Source organism: Lepus europaeus, chromosome 14 (genome assembly GCF_033115175.1).
Source record: "Lepus europaeus isolate LE1 chromosome 14, mLepTim1.pri, whole genome shotgun sequence".
NCBI classification, from domain to species: domain Eukaryota; kingdom Metazoa; phylum Chordata; class Mammalia; order Lagomorpha; family Leporidae; genus Lepus; species Lepus europaeus.
The window spans coordinates 27,112,183-27,128,317 of NC_084840.1; the positions used below are offsets into that span (position 1 = coordinate 27,112,183).

The following is a 16,135-nucleotide window of genomic DNA, read 5'->3' on the forward strand; positions in this document are numbered from 1 at the left end:
GTCCTTCTAACCAAGATGGCTTGCAGCCGCCATTTTACCTTCCATGGCTTTTCCAGTAAATGTCAACCCAGGAGGCAACCGGCCTGCACCGTGGTATCCTTGGGAAGCCCATGAGCTAAAAGAATTAAAAAAGGCTGTTTCTGAAGATGGGCCACATTCTCCATGGGCTGAGACTATTCTCCAGGGTCTCGCTCATCAACAATGTACTACCCAAGACTGGAAAAATTGGGCTAAAGCTGTACTCCCTGGTCCTCTATACATAAAGTGGTGCGCCTTTTTAATGACGAGTGTCATACGCAGGCGGAAAGAAACCAGGCCGCTAATCCTCCTATACCAGTAACTTTCGGGATGCTTTCTGGACAGATCATAAGGCATTCTATGAGGATCTCCTAGAGGAGGAAGAACATCAACAGCAATTTAAGTCACCAGGCCCCTTAAGCAACTACAGGGGTGACCCATTCTTCGAGGCTTCTAGGGCTGGTGTTCCAGCCCCCCAGGTCAGACCTCACCCCCAATCTTAGAGGCCACTGTTCCATTGGTCCCTGCAATTCAATGGCTCCTGGTGCCACCTATATGGGGGAACAGTGGCTGCTGCCTTGAAACAAGTTGTCAGTATTGAAAGAAATCACATCAGAACAATTACAACTGGTTCATATTAGGCCCTCTAGGAGTCCATGGAATAGCCCTGTTTTTGTTATTCAAAAGGCTTCTGGACAAGAAAGTCACCCAGGAGGACCCCCTCCTGAGGAGTAATTTTTCTTTTCTCTTACAGGGATGAAAAGACCATATTGGGCTCTCTGCCTCATTGTGGCTGGGTCATCATGGTACATCAGGAGTTCTGCTTTTATGCTAATCGCTCCGGCATTGTCCAGGACAAGATCAAGACCCTCTAAGAAGACCTTGAAAAATGTGCCTGTGGTCGGGCCTTGGGGGATGGCTTCCTTATCTCCTCCCCATTGTGGGTCCCTTGGTCTTCATTGTCCTTGTAAATTTGTCTAAGATTGCATCACTGCGGTCCAGTTAATGGTGGTCCAACAACAATATGCCACTCTTCAAGAACCAGGTTATGCTGCTCTTTAAGCGCCAGATTGGGAACTCTATACATTTGCCCATGGCCACTGCCAAGATGTAGAGGTATAATACATCATACCCTGAGTTGCTGAGGTGGTAGCCAATGACACGGGTAAGATCCCCTGGGACAGCCCCTAACAGCTGGAGTAGTAGTCAAAGACTACGTCTAAGATCCCCAGAGGGGGACAACCTAAGACAGGCATGCTCCTTAAAGGGCTAATCCCAGTGAGAGGGGACAACCTAAGACAGGCACACTCTCTGCTGAGTTCCTCTTCCTCTCTTTAATATAAAACAAAAAGGGGGATATGTTGGGCATTGCCTAAAATAGTCCCTAACAACATGGCGCCTGGCGGATGATTGGGGGGGCGTGTCTGCGGTTGCTGTGGTTAAACCCTGCAAGATTGGACCACCTGCAAGGATAGGTCCGATTTATTTCCGGACACGTGGACAGTGCGTGATCCCTATATGTCGCTTAAGGTGCCCTTGTGTGTGGTCCACCTGTGCCTGCGTGACCTTTTCGCTGATTGGCTCCCCTACTGTGCATGTCCTTCGTAAGCTTTATAAGCCTGTACACTTCCTCAATAAAGTGGTTCCTGCTTCGACTGAATTCACAGGTGTTTGTGGTGTGTACTTGACCCGTCGACCTTACCTCTCCCATTCACCTTGTCGGTGATTGTCTGTATTGGCCCCTGCTGGTCAGGGGACAGTCTCGGGCTTGAGACCCCAACAGTCCACTCCACGGCAACTCATCTGAGAGTGGTATTTTAGATGGTGTTTTGAAAGTGAATTGCCATACTCAATGCTTGTAATACAGTTTGCTGGTGGACTGAGCCATAGGGACAAATCCTATTACATTGTGTGCCGTTTCAGATTCCTTCAGTTATAGTTTGAATGGCATGTAGTCTTAGTCTGTTTTCTGTTGCTGTAAAGAAAACACCCGAGGTGGGGTGCTTTATGAAAGAAAAAAAAAAAAAGTTTTATTTAGCTCACAGTTTTGGAGGCTTTGAAAGCCCAAGATGAGACAATAGCTCTGTCTGTTTGGCCTTGGGTGCAGCCCCTCTGGCAGCATTGTGACCCAACAAACAAGCAGAACGGGAAACTGCCCTGTGCAGAGGGATTACATGGTAAGCTAGGAAGCCAGAGACCAGGGAGGGAGCAATCTTACTCTTTTAATAACAACACACTCTTAGGGGAGCTACCCAGGGCCCCAGAAGAACTCTTCTGAGGGTGATGTCGCCCATTGACCTAACTCCTTTCCTCTAGACTCCTCTGCTTGAAGGTTCTCCTACCTCAACTCTGCCACACTGAGGACCAAACTTCGGCACAGAAACTTCAGGGGTCGCACTGTATCCAGACCACAGCAAGCTCGTCAGAGAACAGATGATCGTTAGTTTTGTTATTATCTTAAAAATACAGTTGATCTTTCTTTTTTTGGAAATGAAAGCTTTCTGAGGAAAATATGAAGATCTGGATTTCTGTTTTTTTTGGAAACTGCAATTATTCCATATTAAAGGGATAGAGAAATCTCTTTAAAGTTTCATAAAATCAATAATTTTGTGATGAATCAGTAAATATATTTCATTTAAAACTGAAAATTATGAAATTATTTGATAGATTTTTGGGTACAAAGTTAATATTTATCTTTTTGGAAAAATTTATATATTTATTTGAAAGAGTTACAGAGAAATAAAGATATTCCATCAGCTGGTTCACTCCCAAAGTAGACGCAACGGCCAGGGGTGAGTCAGGCTGAAGCTAGGAGCTAGGAGCTTCATCTGGGTCTCCCATGTTGGTGGCAGGCACCCAAGCACTTGACCCATCCTCTGCTGCTTTCTCAGGCACATTAGCAGGGAGCTGGGTGGGAAGTAGAGCAGCTGGGACTTTACTGGTGCCCAAATAGGATGCAGGTGTCGCAGGCGGTGGCTTAACCTATTGCACCACAATGCCGACCTCTGTTTTACATTTTTTTAGATGAAATGGTGCTTACAGCATTTAATTTCAAAGCAATTCAACTGTTTTCTCAAAAAAGGAAAAAGATTTAATTGGTTAATATTTTATTTCCATTTTAAATTTCTTCTGCTGGCCGTTGCTCCTGGTTGCTTTGATGTTGGTATAACATCTCATCTGCCAATGTGTGCCATTTCTATCTCCTGGTACACTACTTGACTTCCTTTGCAGTTTTGGTAGGGCTGTTTTCTAGGATCGTTCAGCAAGTAAGAGAATATGACTAGGCGATCATAACTACAGATTGAGAAATGAGCTTATACATAGCAGATCCTAGAAGTGAATATTCTTAGATATCTCCAGAATAGCAGCAGCTACCTTTGTTTTGACTATAAATTGTGAATAAGAACTCCCCAAATACTTGTTGGAACAATTGTAGAGACAAGAAAAAGATCTTTACTAAGCTGTATTACATTAGTCATAAAATGGGGTGAATGAGATGGACATTTTGCTGGACTTTATAAGCTTTCTTAAAAGTGACATTTCCCCCATGATTTGTGTGTTTATTTGATGGGAAAGTAATAGTTAGTTTCTGTACATAGACAGTAATTCTTGCCTGAATTGTAGTTAAACTGTTGTAAATTGCATAGTGTTGACTATTTAAATGGACTAATTGGAAAAGTATACAGTTATTTATGTTTGAACTGAATCTTCTTTATCAAAATGCCATTTATTTCCTCTTTTTATTGTTTTTTTTTAAAGGAATAGCATTCTTTTCAAAAAAAGATTTATTTATTTGAAAGGCAGAATTACAGAGAGAGAGGGAGAGACAGAGACAGAGACAGAGACAGAGAGCTCTTCCATTTACTGGTTCACTCCCCAGATGGCTGCAGTGGCCAGAGCTGGGCTAGACTGAAGCCAGGAACCAGGAGCTGCTTCTGGGTTTCCCACGTGGGTGCAGGGGCCTAAGCACTTGGACCGTCTTCCACTGCTTTCCCAGGCCCATTAAAAGAGAGATGGATTGGAGGAGCAGTCTGGACATGAACTGGCATCGTGGGTGGGGGCTTTACCCATTAGACCACAACACTGGCCCCACATTTGTCTTATTTCCATTTGTTGGATTTAAAGTTGATATTTTTGAGTTAGCATACTGGCTACGTAGTAAACAAATCTGTTTTTTAGATAAACTGGATTACATGGCGTAGTGTAACCTGACAAAATATAAAGTTGAAAGTAATTTAAACAGAATATAATGCAAATGTCCACTAGGTGGCACCATGATAACTGTAAATCTTGTGTTGGGCTTCTTGGCCTTCTAGTATTAATGTTATTCTGGTGCTTACTCAGCTTTAAGAAATTACTTTTTTCTCTTAAGTGTTTATTTACTCAACTAAATTTTATTTACTTCTATTGAATTTACTGTGATGGAAGGTGCTTAAAATAAACAGAAATATAACAGGTCATTTTTCTTAAGATAAACACAAATGAGAATGTGTTTTGTATGAAAGCACACATCAAACAAATGATACAAATTATAAATATTGACTCCTGAAAATGCTAGAGCAACTGAAGATAATAGTAGACTTTACGAGTTTAGGGGCAGTTGGGACAAATCACAAAATAATTCATAATATGTCATGAAATTAGGATTTTAGAGTAGAAGGAACAATAGAAATGATATTAATTCCATATGTTGCAAGTAAAAAAATGTAATTTCAGAGAAATGAAGCCATGTGCCTTCTAGGTAATGGGCATTATAGGTGTTTAATAGCACTCAGAGACTAGTTTGGAATGAAAATTTTATTTTTTAATTTATTTTACAGGTAGAGTTATAGACAGTGAGAGAGAAAAACAGAGAGAAAGGTCTTCCTTCCGTTGGTTCACCCCTCAAATGGCTGCTACAGCTGGAACTGCGCCAGTCCGAAGTGAGGAGCCAGGTGCTTCCTCCTGGTCTCCCGTGTGGGTACAGGGGCCCAAGAACTTGGGCCATCCTCCACTGCCTGGGTCACAGCAGAGAGCTAGACTGGAAGAGGAGCAGCCAGGACTAGAACCGGCGTCCATATGGGATGCCGGCACTGCAGGCAGAGGATTAACCAAGTGAGCCATGGCACTGGCCCCATGAAATGAAAATTTAACTTCAGGGGCTGGCGCTGTGGCGCAATGGGTTAATGCCCTGGCCTGAAGCGCAGGCATCCCATATGGGTGCCAGTTCTAGTCCCGGCTGTTCCTCTTCCGATCCAGCTCTCTGCTATGACCTGGAAAAGCAGTAGAAGATGGCCTAAATCCTTGGGCCCCTACACCCACATGGGAGACCCTTAAGAAGCTCCTGGCTCCTGGCTTCGGATAGGTGCAGCTCCGGCTGTTGCTGCCATCTGGGGAATGAACCAGCAGATGGAAGACCTCATTCTCTGTCTCTACCTCTTTCTGTTACTCTGTCTTTCAAATAAATAAAATAAATCTTAAAAAAAAAATTTAACTTTATGGTTGGGAGGCAAGAGAAGGCGTATTTGGTGTAGAAGCTGAGCATGGACTATTTGCACACTGGTTACAGGCTTGCTGTATTGGAGCCCAGAGAAGGGTGTGGAAAGCAGCAGACTGAAGTGCACTGGGGGAAAAGGGAAGCCTAGAGAGATTATGGTTATGGTTAGTATGTTTTCTGAGTTTATTTTGTATTTCACCAAATGTGTACAGTGGATATTCTGGTGTTCCTTTCGTAAAATTTCAAGGATGAAGCGTAGACACGTCCCAAGGATCTTGGACATATGTCAAGGATGTTACAAAGATGTGGAACATCAAAGGAATGGTTCTTTTTAGTAACAACCACTATTGACAAATGATAGGTAGGGAATCAAGTACAGGCATCCTAACTGGCAATACGCTTTAGATGTAGATATTAATTTAAAATCCAATTTCTAAGGGCTTATGTCTTAATGGAGACTGATATGGGTGTCTTCCACTTTAGGGTAACCTTTGTTCAGCTGGCTAGGTGTCTTGCTTTGTGCTTGAAGCATGAGTCATTGCTACTAGGGAAAGGAGAAATTCTGTTTTGTTGACTATGGCAATATTTGAACCTCAGAGCTCAGTGAAAGCCATCAGCTAATAATAATGAGGCCATGTATTTTATATATAGTCACCCATGAGAGACCACCTGTTGTTCTAAAGGAGACCGATCTCTTTTTACAGATGGTCTTCAAATACAGATTTCTGATGGCATATAGTATAAAGATTTATTCTCTGGCAACTCAGCCTTTTCCCCTGGGGCTTGTCTTTCAGAGATGGTGTCCGAGGCAGATTTCACTGTACTGCCCTACTCTGAGCACTTCAAAGCACAGAGGTGAGGGTAGGTAGGTGAACTGGGATGCTAACTAAATCCCTCATGTCTGTAGCTGCTTTTTAACAAGTCACCTGGGGCCCTCTAATAGCCCTGAGACTTGAATCTCTGTGATATGAACCTGGAGGCAGAACGCTTTGATAGAACCTTTGACTTTTTCCCCTTGTATCACTTCCAAAAAAGGCTTAGGGTTTTGACTGGATGGTGCTGGAGAAGGATACACCTTTTACTCTTGTGATGGCCTAGAGGGCCCCTTTAAGTATGGATTGACTTCGGGTTGGTTTAACTTTTCAGGAACAGTCTCTATGTTGTATCATATGTCAGTGGTTGCCCTGCCTCAGCCGTAGTGTTCTTCCTACCTCCCTAAACTGAGAACCTGCCCCTTGCTTGTTGCTCCCTAAGTCTTCCTGGTTAATATTCTTCCTGAGCTTTAGGGAGCTGGTCTCTACTTCAGGTGATATTGATAGGTAGTTTTGTAGAATTGCGAGACCGTAGTTTCTAGGAATTGAGCAAGCACTCTGCTGAGCAGACATGTTAAGGATATGAGATGGATAAACAAGGCCCTGAGTGTCTTCATATATATGAGTGAGATTCATTGCCATGGTGAATTTGAAAACATTGTCTTTCCTTGAGCAGGCTGGAGAAGCAGGTTGAAAAGAAGAACATTTAGTAATTACTTATATTCGGAAAAGAAAGACATCAGCGTGTCCTGTAGATGCTTAGCAGCAGCATACGATTGTGGGGATTCGACAGGGTCAGGCTTTCCAGGCATGGCAAAGGGCTGTTTAGGTTTAAGAGAGTTAAACAAGTCAGGCAAGGAGCAGGTGTCAGGGGTTAGTCTGCTTTGAACACATTTTTCTTTATAATCATTTATTTGTAACTTCTCTTCAGGGTTAGGAATGACTGCCAGATGATCCCTATAGGTTTATATTTTCTAAGCAATGCCTATATAACTTCTTTTATTCTCAGAGTCTTAATTTTATCCCCTGTAAGCATCTCTTTGATATTTTTCAGGTACCAAGCTTAAGGGCTCACCACATACAAGAGTATTATTAAAATCTGTCATGTAGAACTGCCTAAATGTCACCAATAGGGAGATTATTGATTCCCTGCAATCGTCTTACTAATATTTAGTGTATCTTTCTAGCCTTTTCTCCAGCATGCTTGTGTCTTTAAATTAGAGCTGTAGTGTACATACTGTTTTATCATTTGTTTTTGCATATTATATCATGAGTACATTAGCAGTAAACACTGTCCTGTAATATTGTGTCACAGGAAGTCACATAATCTTCTGTTCTTAGGAACTTATGTTACTTCCAGAACTTCCCCAGTTTTTGTGATGGATATTCTTACCCATAGATCTTTCCATATGTGTGATAGTGTTTGGTATGAATTGCTGAATTTCTGGGTTGGAGATGTGAGCCATTTTTGGACTTTGATATGCTTTACCTAACTGGCTTCCTAAAAGGTAGAACCGGAAGTCTTTTTGTTTCCCTTTGTTTCTTCTGGTTTGGCTAAAACACTCCTCTTCCTAACCTGCTTGTGTGTGTGTGCATGTGTTTGTTGTTGCTGTTTCCTTGCTTTTAAAGAGTCTTCATTTAGAAATTGGGTAGAATTTGGCCAGCGCCGTGGCTCACTAGGCTAATCCATCACCTGCGGTGCTGGCACCCCGGGTTCTAGTCCCGGTTGGGGCACTGGATTCTGTCCCGTTGCTCCTCTTCCAGTCCAGCTTTCTGCTGTGGCCCAGGAAAGCAGTGGAGGATGGCCCAAGTGCTTGGGCCCTGCACCCACATGGGAGACCAGGAGGAAGCACCTGGCTCCTGGCTTCGGATCAGCACAGAGCGCCAGCCGTAGTGACCATTTAGGGGGTGAACCAACGGAAGGAAGACCTTTCTCTCACTGTCTAACTCTGCTTGTCAAAAAAAAAAAAAAAAAAAAGAAATTGGGTAGAATTTAAAAACATTTTGTAAAAAATATTTGCCTTTTTACTTGTTATGTTACTATATGATTTTCTCCATAAAGTATTTGGTGGCCTTTTCTGATCTAATTTTAATTATGATTTTCTTTGCTAATAAAATAAGCTTGGAAGGGTAAAAGGAAGTATGAGAATGTTACTATGTTTTTGTGGTTGAAAACCAAAAAACTGAGTAGACATAACTTTCACCTCTTGCCCTTTGTTGTTATTGTTCTTGCTAGAAAGGAAAATCAGGCAAAGTATGACACAGGACAGTGTGGTAGATGGTGTGAAGGTGACAGTTGACAAGACACTGGATAACAAGCAAAAGTTCTGTAACACAGCATTTCCTTTCTTTTGTGATTAGCTGTATAAATCAGAACTGTTTTTCCAACTATTTGTTCATCAGTTGCAATGGACTAGATCATATGAGCATAAGAGTACCATTTACGGAAATAGATTTGTATTGAAATACATAGAATATTTTAAAATTGTTTAAAAGATATCTTGTAGGCTGGCGCCGTGGCTTAACAGGCTAATCCTCTGCCTTGCGGCGCCGGCACACCGGGTTCTAGTCCTGGTTGGGGCGCCGAATTCTATCCCAGTTGCCCCTCTTCCAGGCCAGCTCTCTGCTATGGCCCGGGAGTGCAGTGGAGGATGGCCCAAGTCCTTGGGCTCTGCACCCGCATGGGAGACCAGGAGAAGCACCTGGCTCCTGACTTCGGATCAGCGTGATGCGCCGGCCGCAGCGGCCATTGGAGGGTGAACCAACGGCAAAAAGGAAGACCTTTCTCTCTATCTCTGTCTCTCTCTCACTATCCACTCTGCCTGTCCCCCAAAAAAAAAAAAAAAAAAAAAAAGATATCTTGTAATAAAGTTATATTTCTCAGAATAGTGGCTGAATAACTTTGTAGATGACTATAAAGGAGTCTGATGATGGAGTTCTGTCAGGATGACTGAATTGCCTAACTGAAAAGATTTCTACTCATTTGAGATTGTGGATTTAATGAAATCTGTTGCTTTTTGAGAACAGAATAGGTTCTTTATGATTATTCTAAGGATTTAAAAAAAAAAATTGAACACAGGGGTATATTGACAGGGTGCCAAAGTAGTGTCTAAAGCAGATTTGAAATTGAGCTTAGCTGCCAGTAACATGTTTTTACCTTAACTTACTTTATTTGATATGAAGTAAGCAATTTGAGTCTATAATAGAGGTTGGCAAACTATGGCCCATGGGCTGAATGTGGCCCGCCACCTGTTTTTGAATGGCCTATAAGCAAAGAATAGTTTTTACCTTTTCAAATGGTTGGTTGACCAAAATCAAAAGAATATTATTTTGTTACATGAAAATTATATGGAATTCAAGTTTCAGTGTCTATAAATAAAGTTTTATTGGAACACAGCCATGGTTATTCATTTATAGGTTGTCTATGGCTGCCTTTGTTTTACAGCAGCAAAGTTGAGTAGCAGGGCTTGCAAAGCCTAGAATATTTACTCTGGCCCTTTAGAGAAAAAACTGCCTATCACTGATGTAGAATTATATAGCTTAATTTACCTCCAATTTTGATTTAGTGTGTAATACCAAGGAAATAGCTTTCTCTTTAATGTATTTTCTTTTCTGGGAGATGGCCATTAATGTTCAATTGTGGTGTGGATCTCATAGCTGATCCCAGACTGTTTTTCACATGACCCTGTTGTCAATCTGTTTGACAGTGCTTAGTGATCACTGTCTCTCAAAATGTGATCTTCAGTCCCATGCGTGTTCCTGGGATCTTTGCAGGGGATCCACAAGGCAAAAACTTTTGATAATGACACTTTGGGACATTCTTTGCCTTTTCACCCTTTTGACATGTGCACTGATGACTGAAACAATGGTGGTGCTGGGCCCGGGTGTGAATGATGACAGTGACACCACACTAACTCAGTGCACGTACTTGTAGGAAATCAATTCTAATTTCTTGTAAGAATGTCCTTGGTAAGGCAGTAAAAACTCTTGATTTGATTAAGTCTCAGCTTTTGGTATATGTCTTAATATTCTGCATAATAATATGGGAATGTACCTAAAGTACATAAATGTACATAAAGTACTCTTGCATACTGAATTACCTTGGTTTTCTTCAGGCCAAGCATTTGTGCAGTTAACTGAATCACAAGCTGAATTAGCTGCTTTTTCCATAAGAGGCTGTTTTTCTTGAAATAATAATTTTCTTGAAATAATAAAATTGTTGTTTTTCAGGCTTGGGTGTTTGGCAGATTTTGTTTATGATTTATGCAGATTCTTTTCTTCTTGAAAATAAATAAAGTGAGCTGACACTTCAAGGAAAACAACTGATAATATTTGTTGCCAATAATGAAGTAAAGCTTTCAGTTCCAGATTGGGAATTTTAGATAACTTCTGTCTGCCACTTTGAGTGTGACAGTTTCCCAGCACTTAAGTAATTTTCTGATGAAATTGGCGGTGATACTAACACACATGATTTTTGGGAGATATTTTAGTAATGAAATGTTGTGTCAGTATTTGGAAGACCTGCACAACTCAGACAACCAGTATTTTCACAATGACCAATGTGTGATGCTACAAACTCATGTCAGAATGACCAATGTGTGATGCTACAAACTCACGCGTGGATCAAGAATGCCTTCAGTGTGCAAGCAGACCAATAGATTGAAGGTAGCAGAAGTGGGATTTACTTTGATAGGATTTCTTATTCCGTATTGTAGCCAAACTTTAAGAAACCACCTCTTAGAAGGTTTTGGTGTAGTATCAAAAAACAGCACCCACAATTATCCGAAAAAAAAAAAAAAACAAAAAAAAAAACTACTGGAATATTTGTTCCTTTTTTAGTTACATATCATGTCATATGTTCTTCATGTCTTTTCAACCAAAACAATGTAATGTGAACAGACTGTGTGCAGAATCAGATCTAAGAGGGTAGACATCTTCTGTCAAGCCAGGTATTAACAGGATTTGTAAAAATGTGAAGCAGTGCCGCTTTTCTCAGTCAATATTTTTGTACTTTTGGAACTTTAGTTATTTTTTGTTAAAATGATGTTAATGGCTTTATTTCTTAAATTTTTTATTTTTTTTTAAAGATTATTTATTTGAAAGGTGGACAGAGAGGCAGAGAGAGGGGTGGGGGTGGGGGTCTTCCATCCGCTGGTTCATAACCAAATAGCCGCAATGGCTAGAGCTCAGCTGATCTGAAGCCAGGAGCTTCTTCCGGGTCTCCCATGTGGGTGCAGGGGCCCAAGGACTTGGGCCATCCTCTACTGCTTTCCCAGGCCCTAGCAGAGAGCTGGATCAGAAGTGGAGCAGCTGGGATTCACACTGACACCCATATGGTATGCCAGTACTGCAGGCAGCAGCTTTACCTGCTACCCCACAGTGCTGGCCCCTCAGTGGCTGTAATGCTTCATTTAAAAAATGTCCTAGTATTGATACTTAGAAAAAAGGTATCAATGTAGTATTGGTAAATATTTACAGATAGAGTCTATGTAAGCAGAAGCTTTTTTGAGCCTTTAATCTTTTTGAGATTGTAAAGCGAGGTCCTAAGAGAAGCAACGTTGATATCTGGTATGGTGGGTCAGGCCCAGGTACCATGGAATCAGTTGTATGAAGTGGGAGAAGTCATTTTTCCTGCTACATAGTTCCAGAATGCCTATTACTGATTTTTCTGTGTGAAAACTAAGATGAGGGGCCGGCACTGTGACATAGCGGGTAAACCTGCTGCCTGCAGTGCTGGCATCTCATATGGGCACCAGTTCAAGTCCTGGCTGCTCTACTTCCGATCCAGCTCTCTGCTATGGCCTGGGAAAGCAGTAGAAGATGGCTCAAGTGCTTGGGCCCCTGCACCCGTGTGGGAGACCCAGAAGAAGCTCCAGGCTCCTGGCTTCAGATAGGCGCAGCTCCCGCCATTGCGGCCAGCTGGGGAGTGAACCAGTGGATGAAAGACCTCTCTTTCTCTCTGTGCCTCTCTATCTCTCTCTGTGTAACTCTGACTTTCAAATAAATAAAATAAATCTTAAAAAAAAAAAAAAACAGAACTAAGATGTAAAGGTAGGCCAAAGTTCTCTCTGAAAGCTAGTGGAAGAGCCTAAAACAAAAATTTCTTAAAAATTCAATCTTTAGGGGCTAGTACTGTGGTGTAGCAGATAAAGCCATCACCTTCATTATTAGTATCCCAGATGGGCACTGGTTCAAGTCCTGGTTGCTTGACTTTCAATTCAGCTCTCTGCTATGGCTTGGGAAAGCAGTAGAAGATGGCCCAAGTCTTTGGGCCCTTGTACTCACATGAGAGACTTGGAAGAAGTTTCAGGCTCTTGCCTTTGATTGGCCCACCTCTAGTCATTGTGGCTATTTGGGGAGTGAACCAACGATGGAAGACCTTTCTCTTCCTCTCTCTGCCTCTGGCTCTCTAACTCCCTCCACTTTTCAAATAAGTAAATATTTTTTTTTAAAATCAATCTTTTTTAAAAAAAATGGCATACAGTTTCCAGATGTTAATACCTAAAAGCACTCCTTTGAGGATGTGTTGTTTCATCATTCTATAGATGTATAGTTTTTTTTAAAGATTTATTTATTTATTTGAAAGAATTACACAGAGAGAGAAGGAGAGGCAGAGAGAGAGAGAGAAGTCTTCCATCCGCTGGTTCACTCCCCAAGTAGCCACAGTGGCCAGAGCTGCGCCGATCTGAAGCCAGGAGCCAGGAGCTTCTTCCCGGTCTCCCACGTGAGTGCAGGGGCCCAAGGACTTGGGCCATTTTCTGCTGCTTTCCCAGGCCATAGCAGAGAGCTGGATTGGAAGAGGAGCAGCTGGGACTCGAACCAGTGCCTATATTGGATGCCAGCACTGCAGGCGGAGGCCTCACTTGCTATGCGACAGTGCCGGCCCCTAGTTATATAATTGCTACAGTACTTAGAGTGTCATGAGAATCTTTTATCATTGACTCCATTCCTTATAAAGACTTATATAATGGGGTAGATATTTGACCTACCATTAGGACATGCACATCACAGAGTACCTGGGTTTGATTTCTGGTTCCAGCTTCTGATTCCAGCTTCCTACCATGCAGATCCTGGGAGGCATTAGTGCTGGTTCAAGTAACTGTATTGATGCCACCCATAAGGGAGACCTGGATTGAGTTCCCAGCTCCTAGCTTTGGCCCAGCCCAGTGTGGCAATTGCAGGCATTTGGGGGAATAAAAGAATAAATGAGAGCTGTCTATCTCTCCATCTCTGTGTAGCTCTTGAACAAATTAAAAATAGTTTTTAAAGCTTTGCATAATAAGTAATTTTACCAAGTGATTTGCTGTTGATCACGTAGTAGGTTTTTTTTTTTTGGACAGGTAGAGTTATAGATAGTGAGAGAGAGAGAGACAGAAAGGTCTTCCTTTCGTTGGTTCACTCCCCTAATGGCCACTACGGCCGGTGCTGTGCTGATCCGAAGCCAGGAGCCGGGTGCTTCTTCCTGGTCTCCCATGTGGGTGCAGGGTCGCAAGCACTTGGGCCATCCTCCACTGCCTTCCCGGGCCACAGCAGAGAGCTGGACTGGAAGAGGAGCAACCGGGACTAGAACCCAGGGTGCCGGCGCCATAGGTGGAGGATTAGCCAAGTGAGCCACAGTGCTGGCCCACATAGTAGGTTTTAAGGTCTGGAATTCATGCTGTTTTTGATCTTAATCCAAAACTTAACTCTTTTTCCTTTATCATAATGCTTTGTGTGTGTGTGTGTGTGTGTGTTTTAAGCAGTTGTGTGTATACACAATAGTTTTCTGCAAACTGTTTACAAGATCTTGTGGTAAAGGCTCTTCCTGGCAGTGAGGGAGGATAAAGACTTGCCTTCAGTTTCAGTTAGATGATTAAGGCAAGGAGATTGTCTTCTAGAGCTATAAAGAAACAGTGCAAAAGTGAGTGAACTAAGCTGAAACAAATTGCTGGACACTGACTTCCATCAGCAAATTACAGCCTTCCAAATTGACTTGGATAGTATGAAAAAATGAACAGTTAGCATGATTTGCATTCTTTTGGCTGGTTCTCAATTTAATATCTGTTTGCTGTTGTGGTCATATTTTTAGGCTTCTCCAGTGACAGTGATCTGGTATCTCTTACTGTTGATGTGGATTCTCTTGCCGAGTTAGATGATGGAATGGCTTCCAATCAAAATTCTCCCATCAGAACTTCTGGTCTCAATCTTTCTACGGATTCTTCAGCACTAGGGGCTGTTGCCTCTGACAGCGAACAGAATAAAACAGAAGAAGAAAGGGAAAGTCGTAGCCGCTTTCCTGGCAGTTTAAAACCCAGGCTTGGCAAGAGAGATTATTTGGAAAAAGCAGGAGAATTAATAAAGCTGGCTTTGAAAAAGGAAGAAGAAGACGACTATGAAGCTGCTTCTGATTTTTATCGGAGAGGAGTTGACTTGCTCCTAGAAGGCGTTCAAGGTACAGTTTTGTCTGTATTAATCTGTGTTGGCACATTCTTATGTTGATCCCTGGGGAAGAAAATATATACATACAACTGTATCTTCTGCATAATCCCATATAGAAGTAAGACTGAAAATGGAAATTGATGAAGCTTAATTTGATATTTGCCTGTATACTTTGGTTACATGAGATATCAGACATTCCCAGAGGTATTTAATGTTATACTTGGATCAATTAAGCTACAAAAACAAGATTCCTTTAAAAATCAGCAAGTCGCCGGTCTCTTGTGTGAATATTTTCTTTTGCTTGATCAAAGTGTTGACCACCTGACACCTGCCTCAGACGTATTCACAGATTCTCCAGCACATTCACTCTTTTTTTAAAATTAGTTAATTAAAAAATATTTTTTAATGTAAAGAAGTTTCACTTTCCACATATACTGATTTAGGAGTAGAGTGGCACTTCCCACCCTATCCTGCCTTCTACCCACGCCCACACTCATGCTCCTACCCTTAGTGCATTCACTCTTAATGGCCCAAAGAGACAAAATGAAATGGACTTTTGAACTAAGAATCTAAAAGTCTTAGATTTGCCTGCTACTCTCCCTCTTAGTTGCACCATAATGGTGCAACTAAGTAATGGGTATGACATGGGATATGTGGAGTTGAATGTAATTGAATGTCTATAGGTAGAATTTAAGTTTTTTTTGTTTGTTTGTTTGTTTGTTTTTTTTTTTTTTAAGTATCAGCTTTTGTTCTAGTCCCTTGCCTTTTCCCTTAAGAAGCAGGGTGAAGGGACCAGTGTTTGGTGCAGTGGTTAAGCTGCCATATAGGATGTCTGCATTTCACACTGGAGTACCTGCGTTTCCCTGTTCTTGCTAATGTGCACCCTGGAGGGCAGCAAGTGGTGGCTCAACTAGCTGGGTCTTGCCTACTCAAATGGGAGACCCGGATTGAGTTCTTGGCTCCAGTCTAAAGCTTGGCCCAGCCCTGGCTCTTGTGGGTATGTGGGGAGTGGGAGATTTCTCTTTTTCTCCCTTTCACTCTGCCTTTCAAGTAAGTAAATAAGCAAAAATAAAATAAACAAAAAAGTGGGATGAAGCATTCTGTAGTAAGTTATGTTAGTTTTTGCACACAGCAATGACAAGTTAATGTGACATTCTTGCAGTGGTTGTCTTTCCAGAAAATCGTCTTTCTCACTGTTGTTCTGTGGTCTTTGAGTTGTTGGTACCCTTCAGATTACCATAGCCTCTCCTATATTACCACTTTTTCCTGCAGTACTCTTATCTGTGATAAGAGTAAATTTAAAAAAATCAGAGTATGATTGAAAAATCAAAGTTGAAATTTATTCAGCTAGTCAAACTTGAGACTGTCAACCCAGAAACAAGTTCTGCAAGTCTCATTTTCATTACATGTT

General features: G+C 41.8%; 1 protein-coding gene across 2 annotated transcripts in view; it reads left to right on the forward strand.

Moving 5' to 3' along the window:
• RPS6KC1 (ribosomal protein S6 kinase C1) overlaps positions 1–16,135 on the forward strand; it is a 178,428-nt gene that overhangs the window by 47,553 nt on the left and 114,740 nt on the right. For both annotated transcript variants that reach the window (XM_062210336.1, XM_062210335.1), the window contains exon 6: positions 14,375–14,737. In XM_062210336.1, coding sequence (XP_062066320.1) covers positions 14,375–14,737 — 363 coding nt within the window. The remainder of the gene's footprint in view (positions 1–14,374; positions 14,738–16,135) is intronic.